An 18,322-nucleotide genomic window follows, 5' to 3' on the forward strand; every position below is an offset into this window, starting at 1 on the left:
ACCTATGTTCTTAACTGCTAAAATGATATATTTATTTATAATGCTACTTGCTCTCTGCAACCAGGGGGTCATGAAATCCGGGCTCAGAGTAAGGAAGACAGAGAAAAATGTTCATCTCCCCGAGATGCAACTCATCCTGCAGCAGTCTGCCAGAGAGAAGGTTGGTAAGGGAAGAGGAACCCAGGCAGTGATGTAGTTTTTGTTTCTTCTGTTTCAGTTTCTCTGCTGTGGAAAGCAGTCACCTTTTGGAGAAACAGGCGGCATTGAAAAGGAGACATGTCCATCAGAACCTATGGGCACAGCCAGAGAGGTAAGGGAATCATCCAGGAGCCATTTGTACTGTCAGATGTCAAGGATGACCATTAGCTTTTTAGCTACTACTTAAACTAGCTCAACTGACCTAACTCGAGTGTGGGGGGAAAGCACCTTTTGTCCCAGTCTAGACAAGACCTAAATGACTACATGTGGTGCAGAGAAGCAGTGAATTTGGGTCTCACTCTTTACCTTGGTCAGCATTTTCAACCCCAATCCAGCCCTACAACTGCTGCGGCTCCCATGTTGTTTCCTTCCCTCTGGATAAATGGATTGACTGGCCTCTCCATCAACAGATCATTAACTTGAGTCTTTAGTCTAAACAGCAACCAATAGCCCTTTGGGCCAATGCAGCAGCAGTATGATCATTATTCCCAAATTCTTTCCATGGAGATACTGACAAGACCTTCTTCCATCTCGCCTGGGCTCCAGGCTCCCAGCTCAAAGCCAGGTCCCCCCTCACTCTCACCAGCGGCCTCCATTTCCATTGCACCATTGACTGTGTCTATTTGGAACTTTCTGAGCCATATTTTCACTTGCATTTTTGCCTACTATTGAAGGGAAACTCCAGGTGGGATGAGAGAAATGGTGATCTTTTGAGGGATAAAATGAGGAAGGATTACTGCCCATGTCCCTTGCCATCATGCCTACTCCTACTTACTGGCTGCCAAGAGACACCTCCTCAGATGTATCCATTAGAAGAAGGGCATTGATTTTTTTTTTTAATTAGAAATACAAACTGGCATCTTGCTGACTGAAAGCAGTTAGGAGAAACTGCAGTAGATCGGTGGTTCCCTGAGCCACAGATACAATTCGGTAGCTGTTCCTTTGCCTGGTTTGACGTTTGCCGCTCTACAGAGCCTTGAAAATGCTGGATCTCTTCAATTTGTCATTTCTCAGAAGCTTCTTTTCTTGTCCTCTGACTTTGCAGTGGACACATGATGTCATGCTTCTGTGTGATGTCAGATGCCCATCGGTCAAATCAGACATCTCTATTTGCATTATTAAATTATGAAGTGGGAGGTACTTTGCTTGCTGATAGCAACAAGCTGAACATGCAGATTTTCATGTGTAAATTATACATACTTCCCTTTTCCAGAGTATTAGAGAATTACTAAGAATTCACTGGGAAACACCCAGCTTCTAGGAACCCAGAAACCTGGGATTTTTTTCCATTCAAGGGCATAAACCAATTTTCAGTAAGTTCTTCAGGTTTTTTGAGAAAGCAAATAAACAGAACCAATACCAGATGATCTCGCCTGCGAGACTGTAACTTGGATTTTTCTCAATAGATTTGCCTGGACTGTATAATTTTGTTCTCTATTTGACCAGCTGTATGAATTAAAGTTGCCTTCTTATTATGTATATTTGTGCTAGGAGACAAAATGATTGTGTTGCTATGGTTCTGCAAAGACATGATGTATTAGTGCAGTGTCCTAACACATACTGTATAAATTCAGAACTTTTAATTATCCTGCTTGTCAATTTGCAGGACATGGGACAATTTCATGATGATTCAAGGTATTATGGGATAGCAACCTTTCTGGTATATCTGCCTTCTGAAAACTGAATTCTGAAGTGTAACTTTCAAAACAGACTGCAACTGGTAATAATATGGCTATAGGAAAAGAAGTGAGGGGAAGAAATGTGACTGCTGTGTGGTGGTGCAGGAGCAGGGTGCTTACATGGCTATTTATGCTTTGAATTCCCTCCTGCTGAAAGTAAAGGGAGTTAAACTGCAGTGATGCATTCTGTAGAATTTATGGGAATGGAGGTTGATCTTGTGTCGTAGCAGCTGCTGCTCATTTTATCTTTGGTTTCAATTCTGCAAGGTTCTGAGTACTCTGGCCTGATCCAGCAAAGCATTTAAGCAAGTGCTTAATCTTAAGCATATGAATTGTCTGTCTCTCTGTCTGTCTGTCTGTCTCTCACTCACACTCACACACAGACTTCAGTAGGACTGTTCATATGCTTAAAATTAAGCACGAGCTTAAGTGCTTTTGCTAGTTCCAGCCAGAGTGCTCAGCATCTTGCAGGATCGAGCCCTTTACTAGCATGGCATTGCAGACTTAAACCACAGCATGTCAGAAGACCTGCGACAAACATTATTGTGCATTTCACATGCCTTCATTCCATCTTCCTTTTTCTTTTCCCCTTTCCAAAATTCTCATACTCACACACACACGCTCCCCAGAAATCTTGAAATATGCAGTTCCAAAAATATCACCGCAACGGCAGGTGTACTATAAGAACTGACTGTGGAGAGCACAGTCGGGCAACAGAACTAGGGAAACATAGACCCCATTCACTACCAAGCTAAGGCTCCATGTCTCAAAGTATAACACAATCTGCAGCAGTGCACTGGTGCCAGAATTCATGCTGCATACAGTGACAGGTAAAGTCAAGAAGGAGGATTTGCACTATTGCTGCAGCTCTCTGCTGGTTGAAGAGGAGGAAAGCAGGATAGAGCAAACCTAACTCTGATTCCTGTTTATTGTTTAGACAGAGGCTGTCTCTACGATACAGGGTCTGTAAGAGACAGGGCTTGGAAGCTGCTTCTGCTGTGAGGGATGATGATAAATCCTGTCAAGCAGAGAGAGATGAGGAAGCCTCTGCAGGGATAAAAGAGGTGAACTCCTCCAAATTGTCACTGTGCTTTCATAGAATATCTCTGTCATTTCAGGATTGCCTCCAAGAGATCCAAGACTTCCTAAAAAAACATATGGACTTCATCTCTGTGCTACTGATCATCACAATCTGCTTCATGGTAGCTACCATCCTTCCTTTGGTACCCTAATTTTCTGAACAAGCTGAGCAGGGACAGTTCAGTGGCTTGAGAGGGCAGGTCACATTGAAAACCTTGTGTGCAAGAGACAGGTTTCTAGATCTGGCAGTGATGAGCCAGCAGCCTGGAGTTCAGTAGCAAAGGAAATAACCTTGATGATATGATTCACCACAGAGAGTAGGGGAGGAGCTATCCAATAGGGCTGCCAGTCAGTCTGAGGAATCTCAGCCAGTTCTCTGCTGGAACAGGCTCGCTAAATTCCTGGCAGCCATAGGTTCTGTGCTGAGCTTGGGGAATAGGTTTGGAAATTGGCTTCCTCAGAATTTGAATCTCATTGTCTAGGGTGTTGAGTCTAAGCATTTTGTCCTGTAGCTGAGGATGTGCCATGATCTAACCACCACATGATCTAACATTACTTTGTGGTATTTAGAGCTGGTCAAAATATTGTCATCAAACACTTTTGGACCAAAAATATCTTTTCAACCAAAGGAAACATTTTCACAGAAAGTGTTTATCTTGGTCAAAAATTTCCAGTGTTTTAAAGGAAAAACCAAAATTGTTTCGGTCAAAGTTTGATCTCTTTGAAAACTTTTACGAAAACCCAGATACTTTTACCAAAAATGTCTTTTTTTTAAAAAAAAAACTGCATTTTTTTTTTGTTGTTTTAAAAAAAATAAATTGAAAACTCATCATGGAAAATGTCTTTAAAAAAATAAAAATCTCCCAAAATTAAGTTTCCTACAAAAAAATAATCATTGGCATTTGTAGCCAGCTGTGATGTTCCTGTTAGATATGCAAGACAGCAGCTTCCTGCAGGAAGAAGTGGAAGCTAGGCCTGTTATACACAGGAGATCAGCTGAGGCCAGGTAACAGGTGATAATTTGAAGATCATCTGGTATTAGGTGAGCCAGCAAGTAGCTCAGTTGAGCTGGAGAGCTGCAGGGAGCAGAAAGGCTGCTGATGATGACAGAACCCAGTTCATGAGACACTCTGGCAGATGGCCTGTGTAATCCTGTGGGGAACAGGCTAGGAAGAAGGAACCAGAGACTTGTCTTGGCTCCCAGACATTCTGTGAAGTGTAATCCTGTACGGAGTAGATTGGCCCCTGCAGAAGACCACAGGTCAGGAGAAAAGACATGATTGGTGTGCTGAACAGTTATTTATTTCTGAATAACACTGAAGTCCTGTAGAAGAAGGGGCAGGAATCCTGTGGCTGGAGAGTGTTATTGGTGCATGAGCAGGTGAGATGATAACCCACTGCCTTACAGATATGCAGACATGGTGCATCTAGCCAATGGTTGGAAAATGCTGCTAATAGAACAAGCCTGTTCTAGTGTCTAGTCACCACTTGGCAGACACAACATACATTAATTACTTTTACACAAAGGTCCTGCACTTGTAATAAAACATGCCAGAAGAGAGTACAGGCCTTCAGACCTGTTCCATATACAGAATATTAAGTTCCACCTGCTCTAATAACTCTTGAGTTTAACTTCAATTATTGAAGCAAGATTTTTCTGACCAGGTCTGTACGTATAGTTGGGTTTCAGACTTGTCATGATCACCCTTAAATCTACCCAGGCTCACTGTGCAATGTGGAGTTATTATAGCTAACTTGCTATACATGAGTGGATGACTCTGACCTAAATACATGGTTGTAATGCACTCAAGGGGTTGCCTGGACTCCATGAATGCTGTACGAAAGCAGCAAGAGTCCACAGAGTGAATCACTCATGCCTGCCAACTCCTGCATTGAATATCAGTTTGTCTTTTAATAATGATGGAATAAATATTTGCCCTTTTTAAAGTTTACTGATTTGCCCAAGATGTTAGTCTTAGCTATTCTCTGAATTGCTGCGTCAGAGGATGGAAGATCAGCAGGGGGTAGAACTCTGATACTATTGCAGGAAGATGACACATGTAATTGTGGCACAGGAGCAGATGTTGACTGACCTGCTGCATTCTGATAGGTTTAGAAAACCCTTCTACTTCAGCCAATTAGAATACAAACATAACCATAAAATTGCATATCATAAAGGTTAGTGTGCAACATTCCTATTTTAAACTTTTATCATTATGTTGGGAACAACCGCTAAGCAATCTGATTTATAACAATTCCATCCAGGATATTTCCTGATGCATAGAATTACATAGGTATATAAAATTCTAGCACTAATATTACAATGGTTATGTTGATTCTCAGTGTAGATTAGCTCCTCCCATGGAACTATGCATGAGACATACCAGATGCATTATACAGTGTCACATCTTGGAATATTTGGGGTAACGTTTTCACAGTTTCGGTATAGGAAAATCTCACTCCAACTCTACTGAAAGAAAGTTGTGGTTTTTATTTCATAGCTGTGAAATGGCAGCTATCAACTAGGACTGGTTTTGAAGAATATGGTGAGAGGAGCCTCATTCTATTTCTAAAATATTTTTACCATTATGATTGCAGGATGCAAAGAAAAGTATACGGTGGCTGCCTTAGTTACTGCAGGTGTTGCTGTCTTCCATCTACCAATGAGCTGTTCATAAATGTTCAAAAATCAAACTATACGTTCAAAGAGGCATTTTCATATTAAGGCAAACTTTTATAAGGAACATATTGTTACAGCCACCATTATTGCCACAGCAGCCTGGCTTCTGATATGTTGCCCATGTAGGTTCTGATACAGCCTTCAGTTATATGATCACACAATTCTGGGCAATGTGATGTACCATGCAGCAAATTAGTATGCTACAGAACAAAGGAACTTCATTCCTTTGAATACGCAGAGGCACATATGTATGTGATGTATGTTGTATTATTCCAAACAGTAAATACTGAGATTTTTTTCAGTCAAAGACTATTGTAGTACGGACTGTTCACACACAGGAGGAGACTTAACTTGGTTGTGGGAATCTGAATCCTGAATTTCCTGACTTATTCTCACTTCTGATGTTATGGTATTGGAACTGAAATTAGAGCCCCATTGTGCTAGTTGCTGTATATAGCAGTCTCTGCCCCAAATAACTTAGTCTAAGCAGACCAGACAGAGGATAGAAGAAAGGAAGTACCATTATCCCCATTTTACAGATGGAAAATTCAGGCACAGACAGATAGTGACTTGTCCCAGGGTCACACAGGAAGTCTGTGGCAGAGCAGTAATTGAATCCAGATCTTCTGAGTCCCAGTCAAGTGCCTCAACCATGATATTGTTCTCTCTCAATCTGTTGAAATTTCAACCTTAGTATTTCACAGTAAAGTAACTTCTTTGTGTCTACAACAGCCTGATACAGTAGCTCATTGATACCTGTGAATTATTTTAAGTATTGATATGTGTGATCAATACCTTTGCACTCAGGTGAAGTAACATCCAACAATCAGTCCTGATATTTAATTCTTTGCCTCTCTGATTCCTTAGGTTTATGGGATGATTTTAACTTCATTCCTTTGGTTCTCCATTCGCTTCAGCAACCATCTGGACCGGAAAGGCAAATATATTTTCAGAGAGACCTAGAAAACAGTCGCCCAGCTTCCCCACAAGAGCAAGGATTTCAACCCTTGAATTGGGAAACCATCCGAAAGTTATCCACAGAGTTCCCTGAGAAGCTGTGGCTAGGTGAATGGAGCTGGGCCTTAGACCTTCATGTTTCCCTTTACTGCATCACCTGCTTCTTCTGCATTGCCAGCTGACTAGTGGGAATGATCGTCGGGCAGCACAAGAGAGAAAGATGTGACATTTTCTGTAAAGACCGACAGGGAGTGTGACAGGCAGCCAGCTGGGGAATCAGGGCCATGTAGAGACACAGATAGGCATGTTTAGCATTCGTGTGAGATGTGGATGGTAGCAAGGAACCAGCCAGTCCCTCACCCAGAAAACCATCCATCCCAGCTAGCCAAAATCCAAACCCTGATCCAATCACTTCTACCACTGCCTGAAAACTGACTGCTTAAAACTCCGAGTGCCAAAACATACCCCAGCAACAAAGAAACTAAAATACCATCAAGAAGGAAAAGAAGTCCAGTTAATACTCCTCAGCCAGGAGAACGTCCTCTCAGCCATAGCCAAAACAAATGCACCATGTCAATCAATCACTCCACAAATCTTGGCAAAACAGCCACTTATATAATCCCCCCCCCCACACACACACACACAATCCCCACACCACCACCATAGCCAATTGCCCCTGGGAGAAAGAAAAAAGAAATGCATTAGAGACACACAGGATAAGTAACTTAATTCTAACTAATTATCCACCAAGTTTCCCACAATCCATTCTGTTCCTGAATTACAAACTGGAGAACTAATGTAAATTTATAAATGTGTTTGCCAAAACAAAATTTAAAAAACAAATAAGAAATTATGGAAAGTAAAATAAAGATGGTAGCATTTAAAAGAACTTCAACATGGGATGTTACAATGTATCACAAGATAACCAATCAAATAAATAAATTCATGCAGAGTACTCTGAAAAACTGGGCACTAGTCCTTTCAAAGAGGGCACCCAAAATTAGTTTACACTTCTGACAATGTTGGCTTTAATCTCTGAGACTCAGTTAACTCAAGATCCTATCAGTCTTGTTACACGGACAAACTTTATCTTAAATCTACACTATTCTCACCATGTGACTACCACTGTGGAACTATGGATGTTTAAGTAAAGATCCTTATCAATCCACCAATATGCTTATGTGTCAATGGGATTATGGGACTGCCCATGGCAGTTCAACCAAATCTCTCTAGAGTTAGAATGTAGAAATTTGAACAAGTTACATATCAAAGTCAATTTGATTCAAAATTGCTTTGCCTTGGTGATATTCATAGCTAAACTCTTTCCATTATGCACATATTCAATATTATAATGCACCAAACCCCACATATATGTTTAATGGAATAATTTTAAAGCTATTTGTAATTTCTCTGGAAGTTCACGAATACTGTAAACCCTTTAACCAAATATTCAGCGGTGGCAAAAGTCTTGAGCTTAACTAGACAATTCAGAATTCTTTTTCTCTTCTCTAAGAAGTTGTCAGCTTCTTGTGACCCCAAAAGATGGTCTAGGGCTTCTCCACATGATGACTTAGTGCACGGTAAACTGGGGTGTAAATCTACAATGGCACTAGCCTGCTGCTCACCAACTGGGTGTGTGGACCCAGCTGCCATGCACTCTTTTTGCTGTGTGTTTCAAACAGAAGTAGTTCAAAGCACACTGCAGATCTTTTAATGAACGGTAGCAGGGTCCATACAGCCAGTTACTACACAGCAGGCTTGTACCCTGTGGATTTACACCCCAGCTTGCCATGCATGAAGACCTGGTCTACAGTGAAAAGTTACATCAGCATAGCTATATCAGTGAAAAAACCTGATGGACATAGCTATGCCAACATCCCCCCCTCCGCCCCCCGTGGACGCCACTAGTTGATGGAAGAGGTCTTCCATCAACATCGCTAGCATTGGTTGGGGGGGAGGTGTTCCTACACCTGCAGAAAAACCCCTTCTGTCGCTGTAGGCTGCATTACGTGACGAGGCTGTGGTGCTATAGTCTGCGTAGTGTAGACGTACCATCAGTCTCTGTGTGGACAAGCACCTAGGCTGATTGCTTTAACGCGCTCTTAATCTTTCTGAGAGGCATCTGAGAGGCTGTACCCAGGCATGATTTCCTGTTACAAATAATACTATGCTCAGTGTAATGAGTTCTTCTAGACAGGACATTCTCAGTTACTTGTTGACTTAGGGCCAGATTTTTAAAGATAGTTAGGAGCCTAAAGATGCAGATAAGCACCTAGCGTGCTGAGTGCCCATTAATTTCCCATCTTTTGTTTTCCCAAGACATCAGGTGTTAGCAGAGAGCGGGTACTCTCAGTAGCCACCTGATGACAATCCCACTCTCATGCAATCTCATCCAGATGTTTCGGTTTCAGTGAACAAATTGCTGAACAGAGCTGTTTTGTACAGTTTCTGATGAGCCATGTGGCCTGGCTCCTCTTCCAGGTAAAGTTGATGTGGGCTAATTAGAAAGCAAACCTCATTTCTGATGACATTCTGAAACATCCAACCAGACAAGTAGGGGACATACCAGTTTGCACTATACATTTTAGGACATATATCAGCTTGCAATATCCTTTGCCACCAGTTGTGCCTTTAGTGTGATTCTCTTTTAAGACAATTGTTAGTCCGGGCTCCAGTTAGCAATCTGCTTCCACAAACGGCTTTTGTAGGTTCCCCTTGCGGTGTGTCTTGAGCAACTTTGCACAGCACCACCTTCTTTCCCAGGCTGCAGTTTCTCCAACAGCGTATTTAGAAATCTGCACAGTTTGAAAGTGGGACACTTTCAAACTCCTGTCTTTATAGAGAGTCTCATGATATTCTTTGATGATTGTGTAGTTGTTTAGTTGTTCATTATGCAGCAATATAAACTTACTTGACCCATTTTCTTGGTTCAACACCAATAATTTTGATGGTAATGAAACAGTAAGACAAAACAGCCGTACATGTCTCTGTACCAATTTGTGGTTATATCCCACACATCAGTGATAAAGTCGGTAAGATCAGTTGATCCGTTACATCATTTCAGTTTATCTACTTGTTAAACTGTTTATCACACTTTGTGGTCATTTAGTCCTTATAACTATTTGGACAGGGTCACGATAAAGCTTTTCACTTCACCGTGGCTGATCAGTATGCTAATTGACTGTATCATCTTTTTTTCGCATAAAATAACAAGGTATTTGTATGTTTGTAAATGATTAGTTAAATATATCTTATTAATTACATTTCTAATTTTAAAAGGAAGCATTGTCCTAACTATTTGAAATATCCTGTGATCACAGCTCCTTTTGCAAAGAACTTGCTGAAACTGCAAGGGTCAATTTCAGAATGCTTTAGATTACTTTAAAGCTACAGATGGGGGCGTATCCTCAGCTGAGGATTTGCCCCATTGTTTTTCAGTCAACCTCTGATCTGTATGACAGACAATTATAATACTATACTACCAAATTTAAACATAAACTGATGTACTGTATGTGTCACTGTCAAAGCTAATGCTATGGTTATCCCAAAGGCCAGCTGGAAAGTCATATGACTCTTGACTACTTCAATAAAAATTTATGTCATGGCAAAATGCTATCTTCCCCCACTCTTTCTGTGTGTACACAAGGCTGTTTGGGTGGCTGTGGTGTTTGTATAATGAAGTTTGGCAGTAATTCTTTTAGCGCTGGGAAGATGTATTATACATACAGCTGGCAGTCTCTCTGGCATACAAGCATATTCTAGCAGTGAAGGGCAGATATGACTGAATCAAGCTTTGAAGAAGGGGAACCTACCAACCTGCTCAGCTTCTGTTCCTTGTTGCTGCCATCATCATAGATTCACAGATTCATAGATACTAAGGTCAGAAGGGACCACTCTGATCATCTAGTCTGACCTCCTGCACAGCGCAGGCCACAGAATGTCACCCACCACTCCTATGAAAAACCTCACCCATGTCTGAGCTATTGAAGTCCTCAAATCATGGTTCAGAACTTCAAGGAGCAGAGGAGCCTCCCTCCAGTCAACCATGCCCCATGCTACAGAGGTAGGCAAAAAAAACCTCCAGGGCCTCTCCAATCTGCCCTGGAGGAAACTTCCCTCCCGACCCCAAACATGGCAATCAGCCAAACCCTGAGCACATGGGCAAGATTCACCAGCCAGATACCCAGGAAAGAGTTTTCTATAGTAAATCAGATCCCATCCATCTAATATCCCATCTCAGGGGATTTGGCCTATTTACCCTGAATATTTAAAGATCAATTACTTACCAAAATCCCATTATCCCATCATACCATCTCCTCCATAAACTTATCGAGTAGAATCTTAAAACCAGATAGATCTTTTGCCCCCACTGCTTCCCTTGGAAGGTTATTCCAAAACTTCACTCCTCTGATGGTTAAAAACCTTCGTCTGATTTTAAGTCTAAACTTCCTGGTGGCCAGTTTATACCCATTTGTTCTTGTGTCCACATTGGTGCTGAGCTTAAATAATTCCTCTCCCTCTCCTATATTTATCCCTCTGATATATTTATAGAGAGCAATCATATCTCCCCTCAACCTTCTTTTAGTTAGGCTAAACAAGCCAAGCTCCTTAATTCTCCTTTCATAAGACAAGTTTTCCATTCCTCGGATCATCCTAGTAGCCTTTCTCTGTACCTGCTCCAGTTTGAATTCATCCTTTTTAAACATGGGAGACCAGAACTGCACACAGTATTCTAGGTGAGGTCTCACCAGTGCCTTGTATAACGGTACTAAAACCTCCTTATCCCTACTGGAAATGCCTCTCCTGATGCATCCCAAAACCGCATTAGCTTTTTTCACAGCCATATCACATTGGCAGCTCATAGTCATCCTATGATCAACCAATACTCCAAGGTCCTTCTCCTCTTCCGTTACTTCTAATTGATGCGTCCCCAACTTATAACTAAAATTCTTGTTATTAATCCCTAAATGCATAACCTTACACTTCTCACTATTAAATTTCATCCTATTACTATTACTCCAGTTTACAAGGTAATCCAGATCCTCCTGTATAATATCCCGATCCTTCTCCGAATTGGCAATACCTCCCAGCTTTGTATCATCTGCAAACTTTATTAGCACACTCCCACTTTTTGTGCCAAGGTCAGTAACAGCCTCCCCTCACCCAGTAACCAACTAGGGTTAGATCAGGAGCATAGTTTGCAAGAAATAAAACAAGGTAGGAAAGAACAAGTAAGCATCTAATCTACATATAAAGAACATGGTGTTTAGGTAAAAGAAATAACCAACATTTAACAGAATGCCTGAAAGGAAGGTTTCTGGGGGTCTGTTTAATTTTGGCTGCAAGACTCTATGGTGACTGGAGAACTAGTGAAATTCTGACCTCACAAGAGGCTGAGCAACTGCAAGGGGAAGAGATTTTTGATTAGCCTATTCGTGTAATGAGCGCGATTAATTCATTACTTGTTTTTTCACATCTATTTAACTCCCATATTTAATGAACATTTGCATGTAAGGATGGCATTATTAGATTCAGCACTGCCCCTAATCTCTGTCCATTAAGGTGGGAGAGTAGATAATGAACATCTCTGAGAGCCCTGAGAAGTCCTCCTGCCTACCCAGGGGAGACCAGTCTGGTATTTCTAATGTAAGGGGCTGAGGGTGAAATCATTTCAGGCCTTCTTTATATACCATAAAAAAGCAAAAAAGGGCTCAGACCCAATGTTTGTTAGAAGAAAAGGAGTACTTGTGGCACCTTAGAGACTAACAAATTTATTTGAGTATAAGTTTTCATGAGCTATAGCTCACTTCATTGGATGCATTCGGTGGAAAATACAGTGGGGAGATTTATATACACATACACAGAGAACATGAAACAATGGGTTTTATCATACACACTGTAAGGGAGTGATCACTTAAGATGAGCTATTACCAGCGGGGGTGGGGAGGGAGGAAAACCTTTTATGGTGATAATCAAGGTGGGCCATTTCCAGCAGTTAACAAGAACGTCTGAGGAACAGTGGAGGGTGGGGTGGGGGGGAGAAATAACATGGGGAAATAGTTTTACTTTGTGTAATGACCCATCCACCCCCAGTCTCTATTCAAGCCTAAGTTAATTGTATCCAGTTTGCAAATTAATTCCAATTCAGCAGTCTCTCTTTGGAGTCTGTTTTTGAAGTTTTTTTGTTGAAGGATAGCCACTCTCAGAGTGGATGGGTCATTACACAAAGTAAAACTATTTCCCCATGTTATTTCTCCCCCCCCCACCCCACCCCCACTGTTTCTCAGATGTTCTTGTTAACTGCTGGAAATGGCCCACCTTGATTAACATTATAAAAGGTTTTCCTCCTTCCCCCACCCCTTCCTGCTGGTAATAGCTCATCTTAAGTGATCACTCTCCTTACAGTGTGTATGATAAAACCCATTGTTTCATGTTCTCTGTGTGTGTATATAAATCTCCCCACTGTATTTTCCACCGAATGCATCTGATGAAGTGAGCTGTAGCTCACGAAAGCTTATGCTCTAATAAATTTGTTAGTCTCTAAGGTGCCACAAGTACTCCTTTTCTTTTTGCGAATACAGACTAACACAGCTGCTATTCTGAAACCTGTCAACATTTGTTAGAAGTCTTTTACTGCTCACTAGATCTACATCGGGGGAAACAGGCAGGTATCCAGTATTTGTCACATCTGCAACTGCTGTGACACCTGTGCCTGGAAGGTGGGGAAGAGGAGTTGTCTGTGTTTTGGACTTCGTTGGGGCAGGGGAGAGGATTGGGGTTTTTTTCCTCCTGAACAGTGCATGTTAAGCTTTTTCATTGTTGTGGTGGTAGGAGTGGGAACCTGAAATGCATCCTTTGTACAGCAGGCTAGTGCATCTGGAGTCCAGCCAGTTATTCGTCCGGTCAAGAAGCAGACTTAGCATATAGACTTTCTTGCAATGAGGTGGCCAGTTCTCCCCTCCTTTCTGAGGTTGTGACATTCAGCCATGAGTCCTCACTGAGTTTGCCCAAAATCTAGTATGAAAAGAACAATATTTTAGATACACATCACACCAACAGCCTGGACAACCAAAAAAGGAACATCCCAGCACCCCTTAAATACATCAAAAATACACTTTGGGGATCTTCATCACAGCACTACCAGTGCTGATCAAGTGATTTCCCCTGTTCCCAGCTTTTACCCAGCTTTAAATACCCCCTACTTTGCAGTCACAGTCTTCTATACCCAGAAGACTGACAGTAACTCCCTTTGCTGCTGCTCTTCATTCAGCATGTTGGGGTTAATGCTGGACAAGGTGTTTTTAAAAGGCAATGTCTGCTAGTGGTCTAAGCAGGTGACTGGGATTAAGGGCTCCTAAACACCCATTCTGTTCTCCCACCGTGGCCTCTGGATGCTATTCTGGCAACACACAGACTGTAAAGGCACTACAAGGGGCCAGGGACATATTCCTTAGTCCCTAAATGGCCCTATGTTTCCTCCACAGCACAAGAGGGCTTGGAATGGCACCATTATGGACATGCCTACACTGCAGCACATAGGAAGCCTATGATGGGCTACTGTAACTTACAGCAACCGTGACTGCTCTAACTTATGCCAGAGGCTGTTTTGGCCCCCAGAGTAGTTTATAATCTCCCCTTGTCCCTCGATTGTACCTACTAAAGATTCTATTCCTGGTCCTGTTTACCATTGACTTGCTGGGTAAGGTTGGGCAAGTCATGTGATGCAACCCCTGTGTGCCTCAGTTTACACATTAGTACAATAGAGATAAATAACGCCTACCTCCCAAAACTGTCAACTGGGAAATCCTGATTGATTAACGACTAGAAAAGGCTTTTATATCCTTGGCTGAAAGACACTACAGAACAGCCCATTATTATCATTTATTAAAAAGCTTTGTACTATGAACTGGCTGTGCACATAACAGAATCAATTTTATTTTTATGAGTGGTGATGAAAAACGGGAAGGCAGCATTATGAAAGAAAGTGATGCTGTGATTATAATCACTTTGTTTAGCATCCCAAGGGACAGAGTCAGTTTGAGAACCCAGGAAATGGTAGCTAGTGATAAAAGAAAGCAAGATACAAAGCACCAATTAATTTAATCATTGTTAATTATTAAAATAGCATTTTTATTTTAGGCACATGAAATCAGAGAGCCTATTTAAGGTTGATTTTAGATATAAATGCAGGAGCCCTAGGCATAGAAGGAGAGAAATGAAATCAGATCTTAGGAGCTGCGAGTCTGCTCCCATCAGCCTAAAAGGATGTGCGGTTAAATATATCTGTCCTGTGTTGTGAATAAGAAAGAGTAGAGCAAAGGCAGTGCTCCAGTATTTGTCTTCACAGTTTCAGGGGTACAGTATGTGTATTTCCCCCTCTGAATTCTACTCCAGGAAAGGTTTTCCTCCTTCCCCCACCCCTTCCTGCTGGTAATAGCTCATCTTAAGTGATCACTCTCCTTACAGTGTGTATGATAAAACCCATTGTTTCATGTTCTCTGTGTGTGTATATAAATCTCCCCACTGTATGTTCCACCAAATGCATCCGATGAAGTGAGCTGTAGCTCACGAAAGCTTATGCTCAAATAAATTTGTTAGTCTCTAAGGTGCCACAAGACCTCCTTTTCTTTTTGCGAATACAAACTAACACAGCTGCTACTCTGAAACCTACTCCAGGAGTGTCGAGTCCAGTCTCATGTCACCTGTCTCTGGATAGGAACTCCTATTCTCCTCCCTTCTGACCAGGGGATTATAATGCTGCACAGCCCCCAGCCTTACACTGTGATATTCACAGCAAGCCAGTCTGCCTAATAGCTAGCAGCTGTGAATTGCTTTTTCTCCAAGGGCTATGACCAGGACCGGCTCTAGGCACCAGCAAAGCAAGCACATGCTTGGGGTGGCACAATTCCAAGGGTGGCTTTTTTTTTTTTTTTTGCTTGGGCAGTTGCGCTCTCAGAGCTTGGGGCGGCAAAGAACATAGAGCCGGCCCTGGCTATGAGCAGTGTATTGCCTGCAATCACACGTTATCCCACAGCTCTTTCGAAGCAAGCGCCTTTATTAACAGGGCAAAAGCATTACAGAGAAAACATAGAAAAACAATAAACAGATTTAGACCCATATTAAACATACCAGAAATCACCCATGATCCACTTGGGAAGTCTGATAGACCACCATCCCTTCCAACCCTTCATCAAGAGTTGGAGCTTTCCATTTGATGGACAGTCGTGTCCATTTGCTGAATCAAAATGAAGACCACTAGTCAGGCCAAGCTCAGCATTTTATATATTGCTTCCTAGTATCTGGAAAACTCAGCCTGAACCAGTATATGCAAATCACCCCAGGGAGGAATACAATGTCAGGGGCAGTCACCCCCTTCTGTTTTAATTCCTGTAAGAGCTGTGGTAACCCTCCCCCCGAGAGTAGAACGCAATCACACATAACCATTCATTAGTTTAATACAGTGCTCCTCAAAAATACTGCATGGGGTTGCAATATCTGTCACACTTGTCACTAGGGCCATGTCTGCACTAGCAAAAATGGGACCCAGAGTTACTGGTGCCAAACAGAGCAGCTCTAATGGTGACGACAGTACAAGCTATAGTGTGGACAGAGTCTAGATCTTTTGACCTCTACCGGTCATCAACGTTCATCAGCTCCATCTGCATTAGAGCCTCCACCCTTGCTGCTACTAGTCACTAGTTGTGAATTACAGCTCCCATTTTTGCCAGTCAGCAAGGCCTGGGGAGTTCTGACCCATTTGCAAGTGCTGCAGAAACAGACTCAGTGTTGTTGGGAGCACCAGAAAGAGCATGCCCCAATGTGGAGATGGGGATTAGAGCTTTCTGTGGCTGAAGAGGACAACCAACAAGGGAAAGCAGGAGGGTTAGATGGATGTGGAGTATGGCAGATTGCAGCTGCTGGACATGACTGGGTCACAAAGCTGTGGAGCTCAATAATGGAAAGGCAAGGGTTAACCAGCAAGGCCCGGAAACAGCTGTGGCCTGTTAGGCTTCCTCAAGCCTGTAAGTCAAAGGAAGTCAGCTACTAGGACTGGATCAATCTCTAAACTGCTGGGAGAAAGGACTTCCCCTTTCTGTGAGTTTGGGCTTTTATGCTATATTTCACCCATGCAAAACCAAATACTGGTTTAAAAAATAAAAATATTATCAAGGTTGCAAAGCCAAGCATTCCAAGTTAGGAAATGCCAGAATGAAGGTTGCCTGTGTAATCTTAATCTGGTCCTCTTGTGTGTATTCAATCTTCAATTACATGATCACATGCTGTTTTTTTCCACAAGACCCCTGCCTCTTTCAGTGCATAGGGTAAAGTGTAGCTAGTCAATAATTTGTTTTCTTTTTGTTTTTCAGTGTGTGGCTTTAGGCCTTATTAGCTGCATGTTATTCAAACCCTGCTCTGAATACAGAATAATTAATGTCCTATGGTGTTTCCTCACCAGCATATCTGAGTGCATGGCAAATGTTAATGTGTTTATTTTCACACACCCCTGTGAGGTCACAGGATGTTATTTTCTCTGTTTTCCAGAGAAGGAACTGAGGTATAACAAGATTAAGGTGCCTAATAGAGATGCTTAGGATCTGATTTTTCAGAGTATTTTGCATTATATAGCACTTTAGATGTTCAAAGCACAGCTTCCATTGACTTTAGAGACAGCTATGAGCTCTCAGTGATTCTGCACGTCTGATTCCGGGGTTTCAAATCAGGCACCCAGAAAAGGAGAAACACATAATTAGTGACCGCTTGTGAAAGGTTTGGTGACTGGCCAAGCATCACACAGTAACTCTGTGGCAAGGACAGGGATAGAATCCAATTCAGCTGTCTTAACAATGAGCCTATCCTTTCTCTTTCTGCAATCTCCTATCTCATTCACTATATACTTTCCAATTTCTGCAATGAATGAAGCAGGGTTCTACACACCACAGCCTCCTTCTCTATGCTCCTATATTAATTCCTAGAGTAAGGCCTCTAAAAATATCTCTGCTGAACATGTGTGAACTGTGATTTTTAAAAGGCTTATAAATTGGCTATATTTGGGCGGATTTTCAGTGGGATGACATCGGCCACCCCTGCCAAAGTTGAAGTCCCTGCTTCGAAGTAAGGGGAGCTTCAAAGAAAAGGCTGCCAGAGTATTTTTAAAATTGTAAAACAACATAGTTTTCCCCAGCCTTGTTCTTGGAAACAGCTGCACTGTTTTGGCTGAAATATTCCAGAAGAAGTCAGCCTGAGGCAGACACCAGGAATAGGAAATTTAAGCCCTAACAAGTAAAGTTTGGCAAAGTTATAAGCAGCTGAAAATGGTCTTGTAAAGGGAAATGTTGGGCAACTTTAATAACTGGCAGTACTACCAACTCCATCATTAATAATTGTATTTATTTCCCTTTTGGGACAAGAAAGGGTTTAAAAGACAACCTCCTCTGGAAGGATTAGCAACTAGAAGTAAATATATCTGCCAATCAGATTGTTACATCAGGTAGAACAGTGGAGAAGAGTGCTGGGGAAAATGGTGGTGTGATGAAGAAGTTTGAAGAGAGAGATTTCAGAGTAGCAGCCGTGTTAGTCTGTATTCGCAAAAAGAAAAGGAATACTTGTGGCACCTTAGAGACTAACAAATTTATTAAGTGTGTGACACAAGCTGTCAGCATAGTCTGTGTGGTATGTATAAATTTGTTAGTCTCTAAGGTGCCACAAGTTCTCCTTTTCTTTTTTTGAA

The 18,322-nt window shown here is 41.9% G+C and overlaps 1 protein-coding gene across 3 annotated transcripts in view; it reads left to right on the top strand.

Annotated features, from left to right (window-relative positions):
* TSPAN32 (tetraspanin 32) overlaps positions 1–10,204 on the top strand; it is a 77,767-nt gene extending 67,563 nt beyond the window's left edge. Inside the window, exons 6-9 of one of the 3 annotated variants that reach the window (XR_006282073.1) lie at positions 218–310; positions 1,805–1,833; positions 2,996–3,079; positions 6,505–10,204. Coding sequence is in view for 2 of the 3 variants with exons in the window: in XM_038405291.2 (XP_038261219.1) it covers positions 218–310; positions 2,996–3,079; positions 6,505–6,600 (273 nt within the window). In the remaining variant the exon portion in view is untranslated. Of the gene's footprint in view, positions 1–217; positions 311–1,804; positions 1,834–2,995; positions 3,763–6,504 lie in introns of those variants that run through there. The other 2 variants (XM_038405291.2, XM_043516571.1) reach the window with 2 other exon arrangements.
* The last annotated feature ends 8,118 nt before the right edge of the window (positions 10,205–18,322 follow it).

The sequence above is a fragment of the Dermochelys coriacea genome, chromosome 6 (genome assembly GCF_009764565.3).
Source record: "Dermochelys coriacea isolate rDerCor1 chromosome 6, rDerCor1.pri.v4, whole genome shotgun sequence".
Classification (NCBI taxonomy): Eukaryota; Metazoa; Chordata; order Testudines; family Dermochelyidae; genus Dermochelys; species Dermochelys coriacea.